General features: G+C 30.5%; 1 protein-coding gene across 2 annotated transcripts; it reads left to right on the plus strand.

Moving 5' to 3' along the window:
* Positions 1 to 645: 645 nt before the first annotated feature.
* On the plus strand, positions 646 to 21,168 carry LOC123698993 (G-protein coupled receptor dmsr-1-like). 2 transcript variants are annotated; one of them, XM_045645842.1, is made up of 7 exons: positions 646 to 753; positions 8,649 to 9,060; positions 15,153 to 15,311; positions 16,687 to 16,823; positions 18,401 to 18,503; positions 19,447 to 20,015; positions 20,911 to 21,168. In XM_045645842.1, exons 2-7 carry the CDS (start codon positions 8,743 to 8,745, stop codon positions 20,930 to 20,932), a joined length of 1,308 nt encoding a protein of 435 aa, XP_045501798.1. In that variant the 5' UTR covers positions 646 to 753; positions 8,649 to 8,742; the 3' UTR covers positions 20,933 to 21,168. The 2 variants fall into 2 exon arrangements, with proteins under 2 accessions (XP_045501798.1, XP_045501800.1); XM_045645844.1 differs by lacking the exon at positions 8,649 to 9,060 and having other exon boundaries at positions 665 to 753.
* The last annotated feature ends 16 nt before the right edge of the window (positions 21,169 to 21,184 follow it).

Genomic DNA, 21,184 nt, shown 5'->3' on the forward strand with positions numbered 1-21,184 from the left:
ATTATATTGCCATAAATCATATTATATTTATTTATTTGCTAAGAACCCATTCATTATTCTCAGTGTTAATCGAATTATTAATTATTATAATCGGATTCTGTTAACGACATCATTGAGCTATCAGCTAGCTAAATGACATCTTATTGTGAAATCGATTCAAATAAACGCACAATCAAGTTATTTATAACTTCTATTATCTAATAAACATTGCATATTATATGCCTGAAAAATAAATCACTTAGATACCGCGGTTTCGATTGCGTGATATTCGTACCTATTCCTGATAAAAAGCACATCAATCTTTCTTTTGAAACGTAAAGGATTTAGAAACCACCAAACACGTTCACATTAAAAATAATAACAGGGTTTCATCAAAGCTTTTTATTATTATATTATGCAGATCGCTTCCACACCTTTTATACGCGGCTTGAAAGCCTTTTATGAACCTTAGAAATAATTTTACAGCAAAAGTTTGCAATTCCATGTTTTAGAAAGCATGAACGTATCTCGACGAACGGAATTAATTAAGTGCTCAGTTTTACAAATTAATGCAAGAGTTATCCAATTGAGAATAGGTGAAAATGATAGCGCGTTCCCGAAGCAACTGTTAGAACTCAGTTCGACTGTGGCTAGCGAGCGGTGTGAAAGGGCGGGAGAGATTTCCCGTTACATGAACAATATTGGATCGTAAAATCTAAAAGTGGATCTTGGTGATGTGAACTCTGTAAAAATCTTGTTGGATCCGCTATGAATGTGAGTTTGTTTCATTTTTATACCTAGTTTAATATATATCTATTATAATAGTGTAATGATTGTTTCGAATGTATTGTTATAAGGTGATAATTACCGAGATTTAGATTTAATCAATCACGTTAGAAAAATATTTAATTTTACTTTGAAAAGTTAGCATAACTAGCTGTAATGTTTGGCGAATAACGAGGTAATTATTTAGATTTAAATGCTTCCTGGATTGTGTAAGTCATCACTGGATTTGGTATAATCATAAGATAACTAATTTCTGCTTATAAAACGACAATAATTAATGATTGTTGTTTGGTTGTCAAGCTATCTTCAAAGAAAGTGTGACCGTAGCGACATTGGCACTTTGTTTATTGTGATTTGTGTTTATTTTTAGTTATACCTAATTACGTCATATCCGCTGACCATAACTATTTGATATTTTCATTGGGTACGTATTTTTTTTTGTTACATACGTATTATTTTTCTTGTCTTGAGATCAAAAAAGTACTTTTATTAACTTTGAACATAATAACATTATTTCATAACCTGCTTTATATTCCAATACATCGCACACTATAAAGAATTTAATTTCTCTTTGATGTGATATTATGATATGAATCTGGGATACGTGATGTCTATTGTTCATAATGAAATTCTTTTGATATTTAAATTTATTTATAACTAGCTTTCCACCCGCGGCATCGCCTGAGCAGTCAAAGAAAAACCCGCATAGTTCCCGTTCCCGTGGAATTTCCGGGATAAAACCTATCCTTATCCCTATCCTATGTCCTTTCTCAGGTATCAAAATATCTCTATACCAAATTTCATGCAAATTGGTTTAGTAGTTAAGGCGTGATTGAGTAACAGACAGACAGAGTTAGGTACTTTCGCATTTATAATATTAGTATGGATGTAAAATTTTATACACATTGGAGATAAATTAACATTTTCCATTTTTTTACTATACATAAGTACATCTTGCACGTTATATTTTACCAATATAAAATAATTGCTTAAATTTAATCTCAAACCATTATTCACGTTTTTATCAATAAGAAGGAGGTAAACAAAAGAGATAATTTACCATCAAAGCAGACGGAGCCGCGGCGTTAAGCTAGTTTAAAAATCCTGTCTCGTGAAAGTGATATAGCAATTAATTATGGTTCCCGGCAATCTTCAATATTAATAAATCAGAATCCGAGTATATTGGATGGATACTTCCTTGCCACAAAGAGTCGTCCTCGTTTTGAATTGAAATAATTTATTACAAATTTAATTTAATATGTAATGAATTACTTACAATAAGAATTTCTTATTTTGTGCCCACAAAGAAGTTGAAATATTTTATTATATTCTCTCGTATATTTCACGTTATCCCAGATAGCCGTTTCCCACACATATTTCAAACCTCGTTTCGCTCCCAAAATGTTTGTTTTTTGTCATATTGCGAGGCCTATGTCCTTTCCTAAGGTTTAGTCATCTGTAGCAAATTTAAAGGTTCAGTGGCTTAGCCGTGAAAACGTGTTCACATTAAAATTGATAGAAAGAAAGTTACTTTCGCATTGATTCATTGATAGTTTATAAATAATAAAAAAATAATAATATTTTCTTAATAATAGAGCAATAAATAAAAGAGCTTTACTCTTGATGAGGCATAAATGTATAGAATTATTGATCTTATTGTGTTTCCATTATTTCACTGAATTGATTTGCATATTGAATTAATAAACAGCATATTATTAAACTAAGATGCAGTCGTTATTTCATCATTCCAATTCGCCGACTTCCTTCTTCCTTTCATTTTATATTCCACACTATTACAGTATTAACACAGATAATATTATAAAACTATCGTACTATTACAACTAGAGACACTTCGCTTGTTATTTTTATTTTCTTGTTGTGAGTGTAGCGTTTAGCAACTTAACATGATATAAATTGTATTTCTCTGAACGTGATTCCACTTGTAATCTTATATTTGTGATATCAGATATATCATATATTATATGAGGTATATATTTTAGAACTCCGCAAAAGGTTTTTTTGGTATATAGGCGGCCTTGCTGCTTACGAGCAACCACTCGTATACGACCTTAGGGTACTTTATATTGAACTGTTATGTTTAAAAAGATCAATTTGTTATTCATAAGACTGATATTACTTAGTATTCTATAAGAATTCTTCCTACCTACTTATACGACGACTAGCTATAAATCTGTATGAAAAAGGTGTACTCCTTGTTGTTGAAAATATAACTGGAAAGGGCGGAAATAAAGTATGGAAGTATAAAGCTATGATGGTGGTAAATATAATATATACGTAAAATATTTATTAAACGCTATCAAAAATTATAGTGGTATTTTTTATCCATTATCATGCTTGTCCGCTTGATAAAGAGCACTCTAAATTAAAACCACTCGCGTAAACATAGATTATCCCAACTGTACACGAAGACAAAACAATTAAATGTGTCAGTGTCACCTGGCAGGAATCAGTTAAAAGTATTATAACATGAGAAATGAGAGCTCGCCATACAAACCATGTAACAAAAACATCGAATTTTCATTGTTTTAGAACAATTGCCCCTGATGGTATTATATGGGATAAAACATAAATATTGTTTTTATTTTGTCATATAGAAGAAAATCCTCTTTCTCGTCCTATTGTCTCATATCCTTTATTGAATAACATCTTATTGACTGATTACTGCGGATGCTTTTGGACGTTTGTTTATTTCTACCAAGGAGCAGAATTTGTGCCAAAAATCGGGTTAATCAATACGAACTATACAATATATAATTTATTAGCAAAGTTGTAGATACACATCACAAAAAAGTTTTATAAAATCTCCATATATAACGAAACACTGGAACCACTGGAACATATAACGAAACATTTATTGTTTGTTTTCTTATAATCGTTTACTTACACCAAATTTAATAAGTGTTTCACTACCAACCAAATATGAAAAATTATAATAATTGAATTACAAACACATGAAAAGAAGAGTATTGTGTGGGTACGTCTAGACAATAACTTTAGACTATTAATAAACATTCGTATCTCATTAAAAATTCACGAATAAAATAATAAAATTATACTTTAACGATTCTTACCAATTACGCAGTAATTGAAGATGGTATAAAAGAGATTTATGACCGTCTAAATACTCAGTTTATGCGTACTAAAATATAGATTTGCGAAAATAGAAACCGCCAAGAAATACGATTACCAAACAAGGCAGCGTCAGACTAATCCAGGTTAATTTATTAGTGGTATCATAGCAAGCTCATAAAAAGAGCCTATTGTTTTACGACAGAAGTACTTTGTTTAGTACGTTCTGAAAATTTGTAATAAACGCAGTTTACTTTTGAATACATAACACGGTCTATAAACTTTAATATTACGTGGTTACAACAAGAATAAATAAGATTTGTTGTCATAGAATATTATGTAGATACATAGAATTATTCAGGCATTGATAGATATATTCAGTAGGATTTGATGATAATTTAATATTTAAATTAACTCTCATTGTATATTTAAATTTTGTATTGTAACCTCTTGTATTCTTCGAATTTTCACCCTTTTAAAATACCTATATTATTACAATGTACAATTCATAGTTGCGTTCATAGAATTTATTGTTATTCTGACATTTTATATGAGTCATGTAAACAGTTTACTTACAATTTCAGAATTATGATTTAATCTAGCAATTTAATTTAAACTGAAGATGAAACATAATATTCCATTTGTTTAGACATTGTTAGTGTATTAAGTATACACTAACAAAGGCCATAAGTACATTACTATTTGCCCTAAACAATATGTGATAGAAAATTTCTAAACAATAAGGGAACGAAGTGAATTCGGTGCTTTGAAAATCTGAAGAAACAATACTAAAGCTCTGTTATGATTGTATGTTTTGTCTACTTATTCTGAAACATATTATTATAAATAAACTAAACTTACGAGGCTACACATTTATTAACTAAAATCTATAAATATATAAAACTCAAAGGTGATTGATATAGTGATCTATCAACGCACAGACCAAACCACGGGACGGATCGGGCTGAAATTTGGCATGCAGGGAGATGTTAGGACGGAGGCATCCCCTAAGAAAGGATTTTGATCAATTCTACCCCCAAGGGGATAAAATTGGGGATGAAAATTTGTATCATCTTTATTTATCTATTCCACGCAGGCGAAGCTGCGGGCAGCAGCTAGTATTATATAACATTAGAATTATGATAACCTATTAGATTTATGTACGTTAAACGTTTCGAATTGGTGGCTTGGAAAATTAACCAGTAATGAGTTTTCTAAGATTCTTTTGGCGAAAAAGTAATCCTATTGACAGACTCGAGTAATTTCTGGATGAATAGAAAAAACAAATCCAGATGTTTTGAAAAACGATTCCAAAGCATATCTAGAAAATATATTTACTTATTCAGATATACCTAAATAATACGTATGGTATATAAAATAAAAAAAGCGAAAAGCTCAATTACGACTACGAAGCAACACATTTTTTGGTAAATAGCTTTCTCAAAATCATTCATAAAAATTACAATCCCCGTATCATATAACGCAACCGATTTTGCTTTTCACAGAACGACGTCTGTCGTGTCATCTAGTAAAAAATAAAAGCGAAAGCTTTCCGTGCAATTATTTTTAAAACGCAAATAAATTGATCGACGTTAACTAACAGGCGCCTCGGTGTAAACTCGCTATATTTTTATCTGCACTGTTATATAGAATAGTGTTAAAAGAAGAATTTTATGGATCACAGGAATTGGCTAGATTTTAGGTATGAAGTTTCATGTCTAATATTTTTTACTGCTTGTCAGTAAATAATCACCACAAAAAGAAACATCGATTATTTTACTACGAATTACATTTGTTTTGTTTCTCTTCTTCGATATAAATTTATTTTCTAGCTTTAAAAGTATTAAATTTAGTTATAAATTTATTAATTTGTATACAGTTTAATATTTCATAATATGTCTAAAGTAAGTAGAAGCGTAAATATGATCTTGCGAAATTTTAATTAAGAAAATAATAATGATATTCAATAGTCTTATGAAATAAATATAGCTTCGTTGATTATAAATCGTATAAATTTGTTCAATAAAGATATTTCTAGAATGGGTATTGACACGGCAAATTATATAATGAAAATGTCTGTAACAGGTGAGGAAGTTTGCTCTCCAATCAGTTATCTAATTTTAATCCTTATAGTCTGTTGCTTAAGGTTGATTTTGAAATATCTTAAAGGCAACAGATTAAAAAAAAATCAAATATAAATACCACATCCTTCTTACTTTAAACTAATGTTTACTAATAAATTACAATTTAAACAATATAAACTTTGTAAGTTTGTTACTACGTGAGTTTGTTTATAGGAACTATAATATGGGCACGTTAGACTATAATATATTCTATACTAATATTGAAGGCAGATTTTTTAACATCTGTTGCATTGATTGATTTTATTTAATCGGCCTTCAAATCCTGCCATTTATTAGTCTCAACTCAGACATCTAAATCTTATATAAAGCTCATGTTTCCTGCGTTATCTCGGTATTGGTATTCTATGATTGGGTATAAATATTAGTTTAAGTACCTTGTTTTTGCCGAAAGGTTTTATTCGTATTATTCGCCTATTAAGTAATTATAAAAGCTTTGAACAAAGCTGTATGAAATTTAGTTTCTGGAAATACTGGAAAATAAACAGATGGTTTGACCGCTTATAATTTTTAGAAGGCATAAAATTACACGAATTATAGAAGCCGTCAGTTCGATCCAATTTCTAGGAAAAAGACCTCGCCCGGCAAAAAGAACAAACGCTTATAACAATCGAATAATATTTATGGAGTAATGATTGAAGCGTAAAATTTTAATTTTTTTTTGACGAAACAGAAAATTTATTTCAAGTTCTGTTGTGTGTGTTTATACACACCCACACACATGTACACACACATACACTTACGCACTCGCTGCTTCATAGCCTTTCTTAAGGCTTATACATTTATAATTAAGAACCTTATCATTAAGGATACATTATAAAACGGTCAGAGTGGGTTTAGCGAGTGCTATATTACAAGCTTAGTTTGGCAGCTAAAGCTTTCATTAGGTTTAGCCAATTTTTTTGATAAGTTCTTATATTTTTATATATTTTATTTTAATATGCTATGCTCTGTTTGTTTATTGTTATTTTATTTTTTGTACGTTTTAAAAGCTTTTGTTTGTTTTTAGACCTTTTTTATTTTTATTTGGCTGTTTTAATGTATTTTTTTTTTCTAATTTCTGTTACTATTTTAATTGCAAGTATTGTTAATGTCGTGTTTTATTTGTTTAATTTTTGTTTTTGTTTTAATTTCGTTTTTTATTATTAATATTATTTTTTGTATTTCGTAATTGTCAACTCCAAGTGTCATTAGGGGCCACTGAAAATCAGTGGCACGAATGGTTTTATTATCATTCGTGCCGAATACTGAGTTGGTCCCTTTTGTCAACATGAAAATGCCCAGTACCTTACTTACTTATTGATGATAAATTTAATGTGTGTATATTATGTGTGTGTGTGTTTATATTGTGTAAAATCTCATGCTCTGGTGTATTTGTGTTATGTTGACAATAAACGTTTATTTATTTATTTTATTTATTTTATAGATTTAAATAAAAGTAGGTAACTCAAAAAACACTATATGTATACTTTTGGAGGCAAAAAAATATTATTATTATTTTACGTTTACTTTTATTGATATGCCAAATACAGATAAGAGTACCATAGCCTATTTTTTGGTATGTAAACCCAAATCCCACTGAGCCATTGAAATAACAAGGCCAATCATAACAATATGTTCACACATTAATTCAACATGTTTTTATAGACTGAACAAAATGTATGTATATAATTTTGAATAATTCATGTGCTATATAAAGTGAGCGGGATTTATCTTTCATTTGATCTGTGACATGAAAAATTACAACTTCCGACGAAATTCTCCTGACTCATATACCGGATTGTATACGTCATAAAAGTTAGATTTATGTTTTGCTTATTATTTAAACTACAGTTTAATATTACCGCTACATCATTTAACAGATATTTAAAATATAACAGAGTTTGTTATTCATGAAAATGATCCATCATTATGTCGTGAGCTGAAAGCTCAAACTATTAGGATCTTTGTTGTAATATTTAATCTATTTATATAATAAATAACATACTTTCTAATCTCTTTTACAAGTATTAAAAAATGTGTAGATAGTCTCTTTTATAAAGTGTAAAAATTGCTCAGTGATAAAATACTCTACTACATCTGTAGAGCGAAGCTTTCATGCGAGATTAAATCTAACGTTTCCTTATTGAGTTTCCGATACAGACGTAATGTATTTTAACGTGTGTTATTTGCACTTCAATGCCTGTTTTCTTTTATTTAGATGTTCGAATAGTGTTCAATGTAATTATAATGATGAGAGTATACTGTATAGGGTATGGCATTCATTTCGTTCTTCTACAAATCGTGATTTCAATTATACATAATTCTTTGACTGATTTTATATCAGAGAGAAGTTATTTCGAAGCAAGCTTGTTGCCTATTTTTTTCTTGTATAGAATATACTCTTGAATTATTTTTATCATTTCAAAGTCTAAACTAATTAGGTTTTTATCTACGCGGCTCGCAGACACGTTATTTTCGTGGGAGTAAATTTGATTTCCCCTAATAGCACTTATAATTTTCTTCATGTTAATGTTGTATACATTCCCAAAAATAGAGCTTATATGAAACACATACAGATAACATTATAAATTCAATTAAGTTCCTACGAGCGGCAGCGTATAGCTCGTACATAAATCTTGTTACAATATTAAGATGATGCTTTCTTTGCAGCTCCTCGGAGATATTCACTTGAAACCAGTGATTCTTGCTCATACATGTTCTTCATACCAAAGGAAGCTATGAATACTTATTGAGACTCGAGAAAATGGCCAACGAAGAAAGCGCGACATCCAACATCACACAAGCCTTGACGAATTTGTTTGAGGAAATGTTGTTTGCGACCGAAAGCACGGACGGGAATAAGACTATTAATATGTCACAATTTCTCTCGGCTCTGAAGGAACGCTCGACGAAAACTCACCACGAGTCAATTGATTTTGGCACATTGGTTAAATTAGTGGACGGATGGCGCTCGAAATTGAACTTGACAAAGGCCGCAGAACCGAGCTGCAATTATTGCGATGGCAACCTACGCGACTTGATCCTGGCATACAATAGCATACATGGATACATCAGTCTCATTGTAAGTATTATTTCATCTGCTGTCAATGTACCTACTTCATACTGAAAATGCAATGATACGTTTTCCCTAAAAGAGTTTTCCATTGTTTCATAAATGCCCAAAATATCAAAAGGTTATTTCTATAAATACGTTTGTCAATTTACTATTATTTAACTTTAGGTGAATGTAACAACTGCGTTTTAACTTGTTTAACGTTATGATACTTTAATATCTTTGTCAGACGAGTTTTATAACTCTATTTAACTTAATGCTTCTGTTACGACCTATGAAAAATTAACTTTTAGTTGCGATGGAATGAAAGAAATAAAACCTAAAGCGAGAAAACTTTTAAGTGCAATTTTTCCATTTTGATTATTGCAGGGAGAATTACGTAAATTTCGATGTAATCAATATCTTGTCAACAACATGCGAGACCATGATTAGTAAAGTGTCAGGTCCTCTTACATTTTTTTCCAAATTAAAGAGGTGTGTCCGTTCGTCAATGATAATGCAATATCAATTTATCGATGGGTTTGTTCACCAATTTATTTTTTAATCAATCAATGACACTCTTCATTAATGTGTTGATGTTATCTAAACGTGTCTAAACTAAATAAACCTTTTTTTCTAGTATCTAAATAGACCACACAATAATTTTAAGGTGGTCTATTAATAGAACTAGTAATACACGTACTAACAAACAAGTAATATAATTATACCAAAAAAAAAACTATAAATTCAATGAGGCTTGAAATAATTAATCTATTGAGGATACACCGAGCGAAGATCTGAATATAAATGTTTGTCTTTAAATTATTATCTAACAAGGATCATAAAATAAATTACAGACGGGATCAGAACAAGGCGTGACCGCAACTTGATATATTCTTGAGAGGAGTTTATATTTTGTTAAAGTTTTGTATCTACTGTATATCTACGAGTTTAGTATCTATACATATAATAAATCTGTAGAAGGGTCAATTCTGTACATTGAAAATATTGAAAAAATAAATAGCAGGGGGTGTTACTGGATCGATACCAAACCCAAATATGTGATTAAAAAAATTTTTGTCTGTCTGTCTGTCTGTCTGTCTGTCTGTCTGTCTGTATGTGAAGGCATCACGTGAAAACTAACGGTTCGATTTCGATGAAACTTGGTATAATTATACCTTATTATCCTGGGCATAAAATAGGATACTTTTTATCCCGGAAAAATACGTAGAAAAATAAATAAATCTTATTTTTTCTTAATTTTCCTGCGCGGACGGAGTCGCGGGCGGAAGCTAGTTTATAATAATTTAAGCAAACTTTCCTTGCTATGGATTTTACGTGAATTTCGTGATGAATAACAATCTTTTATTGAGTGTACGTCCAATTTTATCGATTAAGCTGTTCCAGAGATTAACGCGGGAAAACTTAATTTTATAAGGTAATTATAAAAACAAAACCTTATTTTTATTTTAATAAAGTGTAAATATCTTAGTAGGTACTACAAACGGTTGCGAATTTATTTTCAGGCCAGCTCTTCTTTAATCAGTATACGGTATGTAAAATACATCTGCCCCTTTGAGACTTCAATCTTAATCAAGCTTTTTGGGTTCTTTTAGTTTGGCATTCTTTAGATTTTTACAGTAATAGACACTTGCCTTGTTTACATTATTTTATTTATTCTGCTAGCTTTCTCTCCTTGCGAAATAATATTATTAATAAGGTATAAGGATTATTCTTATAGTTGGTTATATGCTTAAAGACAGGAAAAATATATACATGCTAGTATTTATCTAAATAAGTCATATTTATATTTCATAGTAAAACATGAATATCATGAATACTTTTCGGAGTAGTTTTCGAAATTATTTTTATTGATAGAGTTTAGATACTGTTGTAACTTGAAGAATTAACTTTTTTAATAGCTACATATCTCTTATCTTTTTATACGCAACTGTAAAACACTATTATTTGAAAAGAAACTTAGGTCAAACCACAAATGATTATTAGGGTAATTAGGGCAGTCTATAAAAATATATGGTGATGATACCAGACCCACGCGAAAGTGCTTGCGTCAATTTCAACTGAAAACATAACCTAAATTGTAAATTTAATTAATTTTCACACATTATTCTTCATTGCAAATAGTTATAACATTCTACTAATTATGAAAAGCTTTTTAACTTGTTTTCAGCTTCAAAACAGAGGCCAAGGATGTGCCAAGAAAATCCAATTTCCAAATGATATTTTTAACTTTTCCCTGAATTTTGATGCAGTTATTATCTTGTTTGCGATACTTTAAGGGTGTTTCTGCTCGTTTCTTTTTAAACTTTTTTACCTATTATAAACTAGCTCACCGCCCACGGCTTCGCCCGCTTTGTCTAAAACCTAATAAATTATGTATTAAAACCTTTCTCTTGAATCACTCTATCTATTATAAAAAACCGCATCAAAATCCGTTGCGTAGTTTTAAAGATTTAAGCATACAAAGGGACATAGGGACATAGGGACAGAGAAAGCGACTTTGTTTTATACTATGTAGTGATTTATATCTTGCGATGTTAAAAAATACAATCGTAATGTATGTAGGTATGAATAATACAACAATATAGGTACCAAATATTTTGAAGAAGAAAATTATTGAATTGAGTACGGTCCGAGGAATATTAAGAATAAGAAAATAAGACGAAGAAACTTGATTTGTAACTGTCAAAAATTGATTTCGAATTTTTTGGTCAGTCTTAGATCTTTTCCTTTGTATGAATATAAAAGAAAACGGAAAAAAAAATATTAGGGTAAATAATTTATTAAGAGGAAGGAAGGAATCAGTCGCTTTCTATATCCCTTTGTATGCTTAAATCTTTAAAATTACGCAACGGATTTTGCAGTTTTTTTAACACAGATTCAATAGAAAGGTTTAAGTGTATAATTTATTAGGTTTTAGACAAAGCGGGTGCGGGCAAAAACTAGTAATCTATAAGAGAGTACAGATTTTCTTTTTGAAAGTTTTATCTTTGCACAAAATAACAAATACTTAACTAAAAGCATCCTTTGTAGAAGTAGGTAAAGTAAATAAAGGCTGTAAACACACACATCCATATGTGGCTCTTAACAAGTTTTCAAGAGCAACAATATCAAATAACATCAATTAAGCTCGTTAATGCTTCCCTTCCGATTATTTGCTGATGTATTTGGAGTAATTGATCTACTTTTATTATTTACTTTCAATTTATTTTACATAAGTATTGAGTACGATGTTTGTTTACATTTTTACGTTAGTCGCACTTTAATTTCTTACATCTTTATTCTTTATCCTTATTTTTTACAAAAACATCATCGTACGTGTTCTTTAAATTTTATGATTGTCTAGAAGACATTGCTTTAAGCAATAATGCCGTCTATTTAACATTTACTATGTTCATGGTTTCCATGTTGTTGTTGTTGTTTCCATGTATCTGTTGTTATTACTGTACAATGAAGTGTCTTAAATAAATATATATCATTTGATAACATTTCAGTAGTCATTTGTTATTATTCCGTATCAAAATGAATAATGGTTTGATAAATTAATGAAACAGGAAATAATTATAACCATTTGTCTATGATCTCGATGCTCCGCTGATCGACGGATTGACATCACCGCTCTCATATTTTTCATAGTCACGTTAGACTGACTGTGATTTATGATCAACTGTTTAGTCAGCTATCTTTTCTCCCTATTTGCAACTCTAGCTTCCCATGAAGTTATTTTAAACTTCTATAAACTTTCGTTAAAAAGAGTCTCTGAGCTGGATGAAATTAAGGTTATATGCTGAATATTGCGTTAATAATTAATGTTCCAAATTAGGGAAAACATTTATAACTCGTACCTACTTTTCCATCACTGTTTTTTATTATTATTCCTATAATATAAAAAAAATGCTTGTAATCGCCTTTGACACGAAGCGGTCGGCAAGAAACCTTTGCCCAAAGTTTTGGAGTGATCATTTAAGCCAATTTCATACAAAATTACAAAACAGCGGCTACAGTCATCATCCGTGTGATTGAGTTATCTAAACTATTCAAACATCTTCAGAATCCTCTCATTTACAACATCAGGGGGATACTGTCCCAATGAGCGATGGTGTTTGATGCGACCACAAAACGGCTTTACTGTTAAGACGGTCCCCAATCAAGTCGCTAGTCCTCGGTGTAAACTACAATCAACTAGAAAGTTCTATAATTGGATTTAGTCACAGCCACCACTTTGATAGACGCTAATGCGCATTAAAATTGCTGACGTACGCCCTTATTAGAATACCTTCGTCTAGACAAAAACACAAAAATATCGTAAAATATCTTAAACATCTAGATTACCATTCTCATTACCGGGCGATGCGATGCTGATAAATATCTTGCACATTCGTGTTTGGCGCAGCGAATTTCCTCTGATATTTTAAGTAGATAACGAATAAAATGTTTTTACGGTGTAAATTTTTATTCGGATAGGTATATAAAATTGTAGCATGGAACGAGAGAAAATTAACTGTGACTATACATTTCAGTTTAGATTAAGTAATTGAATTTCGCGCTTCCAAAAAGGTAAATCAGATAGACGAATTTGTTACGCTGCTATGTGTGTATTTTACATCACAAAACTCTTATTTGTTTTAAATTTAATATGGATTAGTTCACAGTAGAACTTTAATCTGTACCTGAAATATAATTTAATTACGACAAAGTTTATAATTTCTAATTACATCATCTTCTTAAATTTCTTTGAAGTTTGAAGTTCACATGCGTCAGTCGTAAATAATTCGAAGACCCTTTTGCTTTTCTCCTCTGATTTTGACTTGCTAAAGTTCAAAATATGTATTGAAAAATAAAGATATTCATAATCAAAGTTAAATAACTTCTAAAAATATAACCCTTTTATATTATTTTAAGTTTTATTATATTTGTCTTTTAGAAAATTTTGAACGGTTTTTTTGATGGATATCAAGCCCTATTGGCATAAAAAATAACTTAATTAATACAAAAACTAAGATAGTACTTCACTGAAAATATGAATGTTATTTAAGTATTACTATAATATGTTATCATAGAGTGGCCTACATACACGAGTAGGAACTAGTGCATTAAGACTAAAACTATGTTAAACTCGTGTTCAGGTCGGATCGAATACAGTTTCAGTGTGGAATTTCAATGATAGCTATATGTATCGCATAGCTCTAATAATGTATCCCTAAATTGTGGCTGATGGACATAAAGAGCCATTGCGAGTATGTAGATATTCCAGTGAAGCCTCTAAATTATAGCAAATATTTATATTTGTAAATCTTTAATAATAAATAGGGCTTATAGGACACGTGAAACAAAAATAACATTATTATGATTTTTTCTTGACCATTAAATTTTTTTTAAATGTATATTTATATTTCAACATAATTGTATAAAATGGTAATAAATGTAAATATAAAAGTAAATTTTGGATACAATAAAACGAGAATATTACGTAGTTAGTAGGTACCTTATCAACAAACTGCTCCTTTTTGGTAGCGCTAAAATAATGTAGATAACTTTTGAGTAATCAACATTTAAAGTATAGGAACCTACTCAAAGTGTGTCAAATATTCTCGTTCCTTTAGTTCATTAGTAAACGACCGACCAACTTATACTATTGTTTTATTCAGAAATAATTTCAGGCCAATAAATGTGAATATTATACCTAATGAGCAAGAGACCGTTTGATGATAAAAAATTTCACACCGCGTGAACGACGCATTGCATTTGTGTATTCAATAATTGTATTAAAATTTCAGTTTCTTATTCATGTAAATATATATTTATTTTGATATTTTCTATTATAAGCACGAAATCATATTATAATTTTATTACGCAATTTAAAATATATCGAAGTTGTTTTACCCTCATGAATATATGAATATGAATGGACTCTCAGAGATTGTTTATCTAAACTTTCAACGTAGCTGTGCTACGCCACACGATCTGGCTACGACGTAACAGCCTGTAGTTCATACTTTACCATGAAATTTAATTGACCTAATAATTACGCATTCAATATACATGTAAGTACAAAATAAGAGCTTATCACGGTGAAAATAAAGTGTATAATACGTTGGCAGGTTTGTTTCTTCGGTTCACTAGCAAACGCGTTGAACGTAGCGGTGCTGACTCGGCGCGACCTCGCTGCAGCGCCGATCAACAGATTGCTGAAGTGGCTGGCCGTGGCTGATGTGTTCGTTATGATGGAGTATGTGCCCTTTGCGATTTATAGATATTTGGTAAGTAATATTATTCTTATATGTATGCGGACGTGTACAATTTCCTACATTCAGGGTACCTAAAGAAATGATAGTTTTATTGAAATCGTTTATTGCGTTTTACTTACTAATGTTTAAACATTAATAATTATTAAACAGAATAAGAAGAAATACAATATTGTTATATTGTATTTCTTACATACATGTAGACTGTAGATCTACATAAATGGCAATAGACTAATCTATTGGGTTTAGAGTTCAATCATAATACAGAGTCTGGTAAAACAATATCAGCAATGTATTGTCCGTATTGTCAATATTGAAATCCATTACCTACAGTGTAAGAACAAATAATGTATTTAAATTAAATTACCCGACCCTCGTTTCAATATCTCCCGTCTAGACGATATCCTTTATAGTTCTTAAAACATTGACAATAAATCAAAAGGTTCTATCGATCATATTTATCGGTAGTCATGCGTTGCTTTTAGTAAAACAAACTGTAGAATTTTAGAAAAGTACTGCACCATAAACAATAATGCGAAGTGATATATCTATTATAGGTCTAGACGCTAGATAAATAGCTACCGATTCCATTTGATTTATGTATCAAGAAGTTTTTTAATAAATACACAAAGTTCACGTTACAGCGTGCTGTAATAACAAACTCATGCGCTCTAACAAATTTAGAGCAAATATTTATGTTGAATGATTTTAATGCAGTTGTATTCATTTACTGCATGTGTTGGTATTTATTTCTGAGTGAGGTTTGCATCTTTATTACTTAATAAAATAGGGTTACTCAAATTATATAATTAAAGAATATTAATGGTATTAATCTAATCGAATCTAATATATATTATAAAGGCGAAAGTTTGTAAGTATGTATGTATGGATGTTTGTTACTCTTTCACGTAAAAACTACTGAACTGATTACAATGAAATTTAGCACACATATAGAGGGTAACTTGGATTAACACATATGATAGTTTTTATCCCGGAAATCCCACGGGAACGGGAACTATGCGGGTTTTCCTTTGCAAACGCGGGCGAAGCCGCGGGTGGAAATCTAGTATTTAATATAATTGGAAAAGTAAATTTAAGTTTCACATGCCATCTTATTTCTCACTGCTAATGAAATATTCAAATATCAATTTACTTGTAAACTCATCAGTTAGACATCTGTTATCAGTACCGTTAGTTATAAATAAAATAATATGAATCATAAAATAAAAACTTAAATTACTTTATTTACAAATTATAAAATTAGCTAAACCGCCAATTGCTTCCCATAATATCCTGCTTTTGTCAAATTTTGTGTCTGCAATAAAGAATATATAAATAAACCATAGTCAATTGAAATCAATGGTTCCCATAAACTCGATATTTTCCGTAGATATTACCCGGGCAACGTGAGATGCCCTACAAGTGGGCGGCATATCTCCTGTTCCACATGCATTTCGCACAGATTTTTCACACGGCGTCCATTTGTCTGACACTTTCCCTCGCTATCTGGAGATACGTGGCTATAAAGTAAGTGAATGTTTGATGGGCACGATCTGTAACTAAACGTGGATTTAGTTTATTCTTTTAGAATTTTAAAGTTTATTCTCTATGTGTGTTTTAAATTGGGTTCTGTTTTAGCTTAGCACGAGGGTATTGATTTTGTGCATCTTTTACGTTAAGACACATTGTAGGTACTTTATGATCTTTCTACAATTCCTAAGCATAGGAAAATAGAAAAACTATTCTTACTATTTTGGAATTTGAGAAAACAATTTGAAAGTAAACGACCATTAACTCCCATTATACAATTTGAATTTTAATCAAAAATGTGGGATTGAGTCACTTTAAAGTCCTTAATACATTCGTCTAAGTTTATTTAAGTAGATAAGTACTACGATTTACCGTCAATCGGCTCACTTTATATATTAAAGTGGTCTAAAGATTTGAATTTTAATCAAAAATGTGGGATTGAGTCACTTTAAAGTCCTTAATACATTCGTCTAAGTTTATTTAAGTAGATAAGTACTACGATTTACCGTCAATCGGCTCACTTTATATATTAAAGTGGTCTAAAGATAACATACGATTTCTATTTATCTTTTGTCCTTTTTCCTGCTTATCTCTTTCAAATAGAACTGTGTATACGCCTACTCATAAGTATTTCAGAATAAACTGAATGAATTGTATCCACAAAAGGGTCTATCCTTTTCAATTCCTTTCAACTATTTTAATATTTATACAATCGCTGCTTCCTGGAAAATTGATGAAAAATAATTTTAATTACAACATTAATTGAGTGTCTCGAAGGAACAGCATGACATTAATATTACTAAAGCATTTGTTTAAGTCATAAAGTTTAATATTTTGACCCTGAAAATATAATTCGAAAACAAAATAACAAATATCATATTTAATATTAATTAAACGTGCTAGTAAACTCAACTTTTTTGATTGAGAGGAAATCTGCAGAAGAAGGAAAGAAATCGCAATATCCTTCACTTCAAAACCAATTAAAACAAAATTTAGTCAGTCAAAAGAAAGATTTTACAGATTAATAATAATTAAGTTAATAAGTATGATTAGCTAGCCCAAAATACTGACTGACTACATGCTTTTATAGGTTATTATAATCATGCCAGTGGCAATATAATTAACAAAGGCATATATTTATGTATAACTTAAAAAATATCTTTATAATCAATCATAGAGTCGTTTAACTATCTCAACAATACCTAAAATAATAAGAAATAATAGATTAAGTTCTAAATTAAAATATGACAAAGCCATTTCACGAATTCTCTCCATCGCAGACTTGTAACAGATTTGTAAGTTTTATGATATTGTGGTGTTATTTATTTGTGTTATTGTTGCGGGAAAATGTAATAAATATTTCGATTCAACTTGTTAATTGTATCAAATTTCAGGTTTCGATTACGAAATATTTTATACAAAACCAATCATTCATTTAATTTAATTTCACTTAATTTTGTTTGGGAGATTGCTCAGAAGTATTTTTAAAAGCAGATTTATATATTATTTTATAGATTTTGTATTTTTATATCTGTAAAAATTTTGTATGTCAGATTTTTTATATTTCCTATCAGGTATTCGGACAGGAGTCATGTACTATGTACAGAGCGACGATGTAGCACAGCTATCCTCAGCAGCTTTATATTACCGCCCCTTCTATGTATCCCCACATTCCTGGTGAGTACTTCGTACGGAAAAATTTAGAATTTACAAACGTTCTTTTAATTTGATTAATTGGATTGTGTTTCCAATAAGTCTGATTTCCTTGTTCCAAAATAATTAATGAGGCATAACATTCTTGGGACTGTGTGCAAATAATACGATTACGAAGAATGGTTCAATTATTTATTTCCTCATTGGTATTTTCATGCCTACCAATTTATTTTTTTGCAACGATTGATCCTTCGGACCCAACGCTCGGACCCGTCAAATTTTTAAAAATAAATTAATCTTCTTAAAAATGAATTTCGTTTCATTGTCCTATTTTCCGATATTTGTCTGATGTAGGGTACCTACGTATCAAACCGTCAATTTTCGTGGAATTTGTTATTTTTGCTGATAAATTCCTGTAAAAATTGTTCATACGTACATTCGTTTTAATTAGTATAGGTATCTAGCGCTCTTCAGTCGGTATTGACAAATCCTTTCTGGTTGAATACTAGGAATTAATGTGACTATTTTACTGTTGGCTCGGAATTGCCCGGCACGTAAATTAATTCTGAATAGCGCCAGGATAAAAGAAAGTTCGTGTTTTCGATTACGAGGACATTTAACTACTTTTGACGGCCCAATTTACAAAGTTAAATTTAGTAATAATCAAAAATTATCACCGCTTCCAGGAAGTCGGAAAACAATTAATCATGTTGAAATTAATCCATCGCTTTATATCTATTGAATTAATTCTTATTTTTAAATAAATAATATAATTCCAAAGTTATATACTTTGCAAGTTTGCTTTTGCTTTGCTATTTGTTTTAAGGTTAGATAATAAAAAATATTATTTACATCGAGCTAATTACTTGTTTCCAGCTGTTCTAGTTACTACTGGTTACTAGGTAAATACGGAACTAAAGTTCTATTGGAATTATACAAATAATAATATGCAATTTATATTCAACAGGTATTCGATATTCACACAGCGGTTGTGCTAGAACCAAATGGTCCCATGATACTTTATCACGTAGATTCCGATGAAGAAGGTCAATTATTCAAGATAAACTTTTGGGTCCATGCCGTCGTAATCAAATTGCTACCCTGCTGTATTCTGACGGTCATTAGCATCTGGCTAATAAGAGAGGTCTACAACGCCAATGAGCATCAAAAGAGGATCCGTATAAACAATGCATGCGCTAATGACAAGTCTATAAAACGTCAGTGCAAAGGCGACAAGAGAACAAACAGAACCACGAAAATGCTAGTGGCTGTACTGCTTTTGTTCCTCGTGACGGAGCTACCACAAGCGATTTTGGGTCTTATGAGCGGGGCTTTAGGACGATGTTTCTTCAAGCGGTGCTACGATCTGTTTGGCGAGCTGATGGATGCATTGGCACTACTGAACGGGGCCATTAACTTTGTTCTGTATTGTTCAATGTCGAGGCAGTTCCGAATGACTTTTCGTCAGTTGATGTGGCGCGCGCATTTACATAGGTGGCCGCCACCGCAGCCATCTCACTCGGATGGATTGAATACGTATGTATATTTCATATTATAGCATTACAACATTTTAAGAGTAGCAATACTCAATATACCATTGACGGTCAAAATATCGGCATAATAAATTGATTTTCATTTTTCAACCAAGATATGCCATTAGCTTTTTTTATAATCACTGTACAATATATTTTAGTGTAGGTAATTCATCAAGCTGGACCATATATAATAATATAAAACCTACTCTACTCTGAACTATATACAATGATAAGTTTGTTTCAAACAATCATATTTACTATGTGAATAAGTAATACCTAGGTACATAGTGATAAATAATTAACGACGACAACCAATGCGTATGTAGCTTTATTATTCTGTGTTGAATTATTGTTGGAATTTCATAGAATAGTCCGCGACCCTAGTAATCATTGTACTGATTCAACTGTTATTTGTTCATGCTTCAGTAGTTTTCATGTTAAACCAAAACACTAAATTTATTATTTTTTTCAATTAAACGTTTTTATTTTACAAATAATTCGGGTTAAGCAACTCAGCACAGTTAAATATGTTTAGTTGCCAAATTAGACACATTTTAATACGGTTTAATTTAAATACAACATTTAATTTTATTAAACATTTAAAACGATACATTTCATGTTTACATAAAGGAAATGAATCACACTTTATAAATAATTTATCTATTGATCTCCAGTTTGTTAATCTACAAAGGCAATGATTATAACTCGATTCCCTGTTTACATCTTCCAAAAATTGATTGGCATCCAAAAAGACTGAATTCGTAGTACTGTTTACTAAAGATTGTTTTCGGACGGGTAACAGAAACAAACAACCGGTTGTTTATGATAATAACAGTTTTAGTTTATTATAATTTAGCGAACGATATTGTCAATAAAGTGACTTGTTTATTTTTCAGAGCGAAAACTTCGGTTCCGTGAGAGAAGATCGTACAAGAGAAACATGCATACGTCTTGCAGCAATTTGTCTAAATAACTGTATATAATTTGAGATAGGGTATCTTAAAATTCGTCCTATAAGTATTTAATACGTTTAGAAAATAATCTGCTATTAGATCTCACGTAATATATACATAAGACGTTAAATAATTCAGTTTTATATAACTTTTGCTAAACACTTCAAAGATGCGTAATGAAGCTGATTACGCTTACAGAGAAAGCTTCAATTTCTAT

The sequence above is a fragment of the Colias croceus genome, chromosome 17, assembly GCF_905220415.1.
Source record: "Colias croceus chromosome 17, ilColCroc2.1".
Lineage (NCBI taxonomy): Eukaryota > Metazoa > Arthropoda > Insecta > Lepidoptera > Pieridae > Colias > Colias croceus.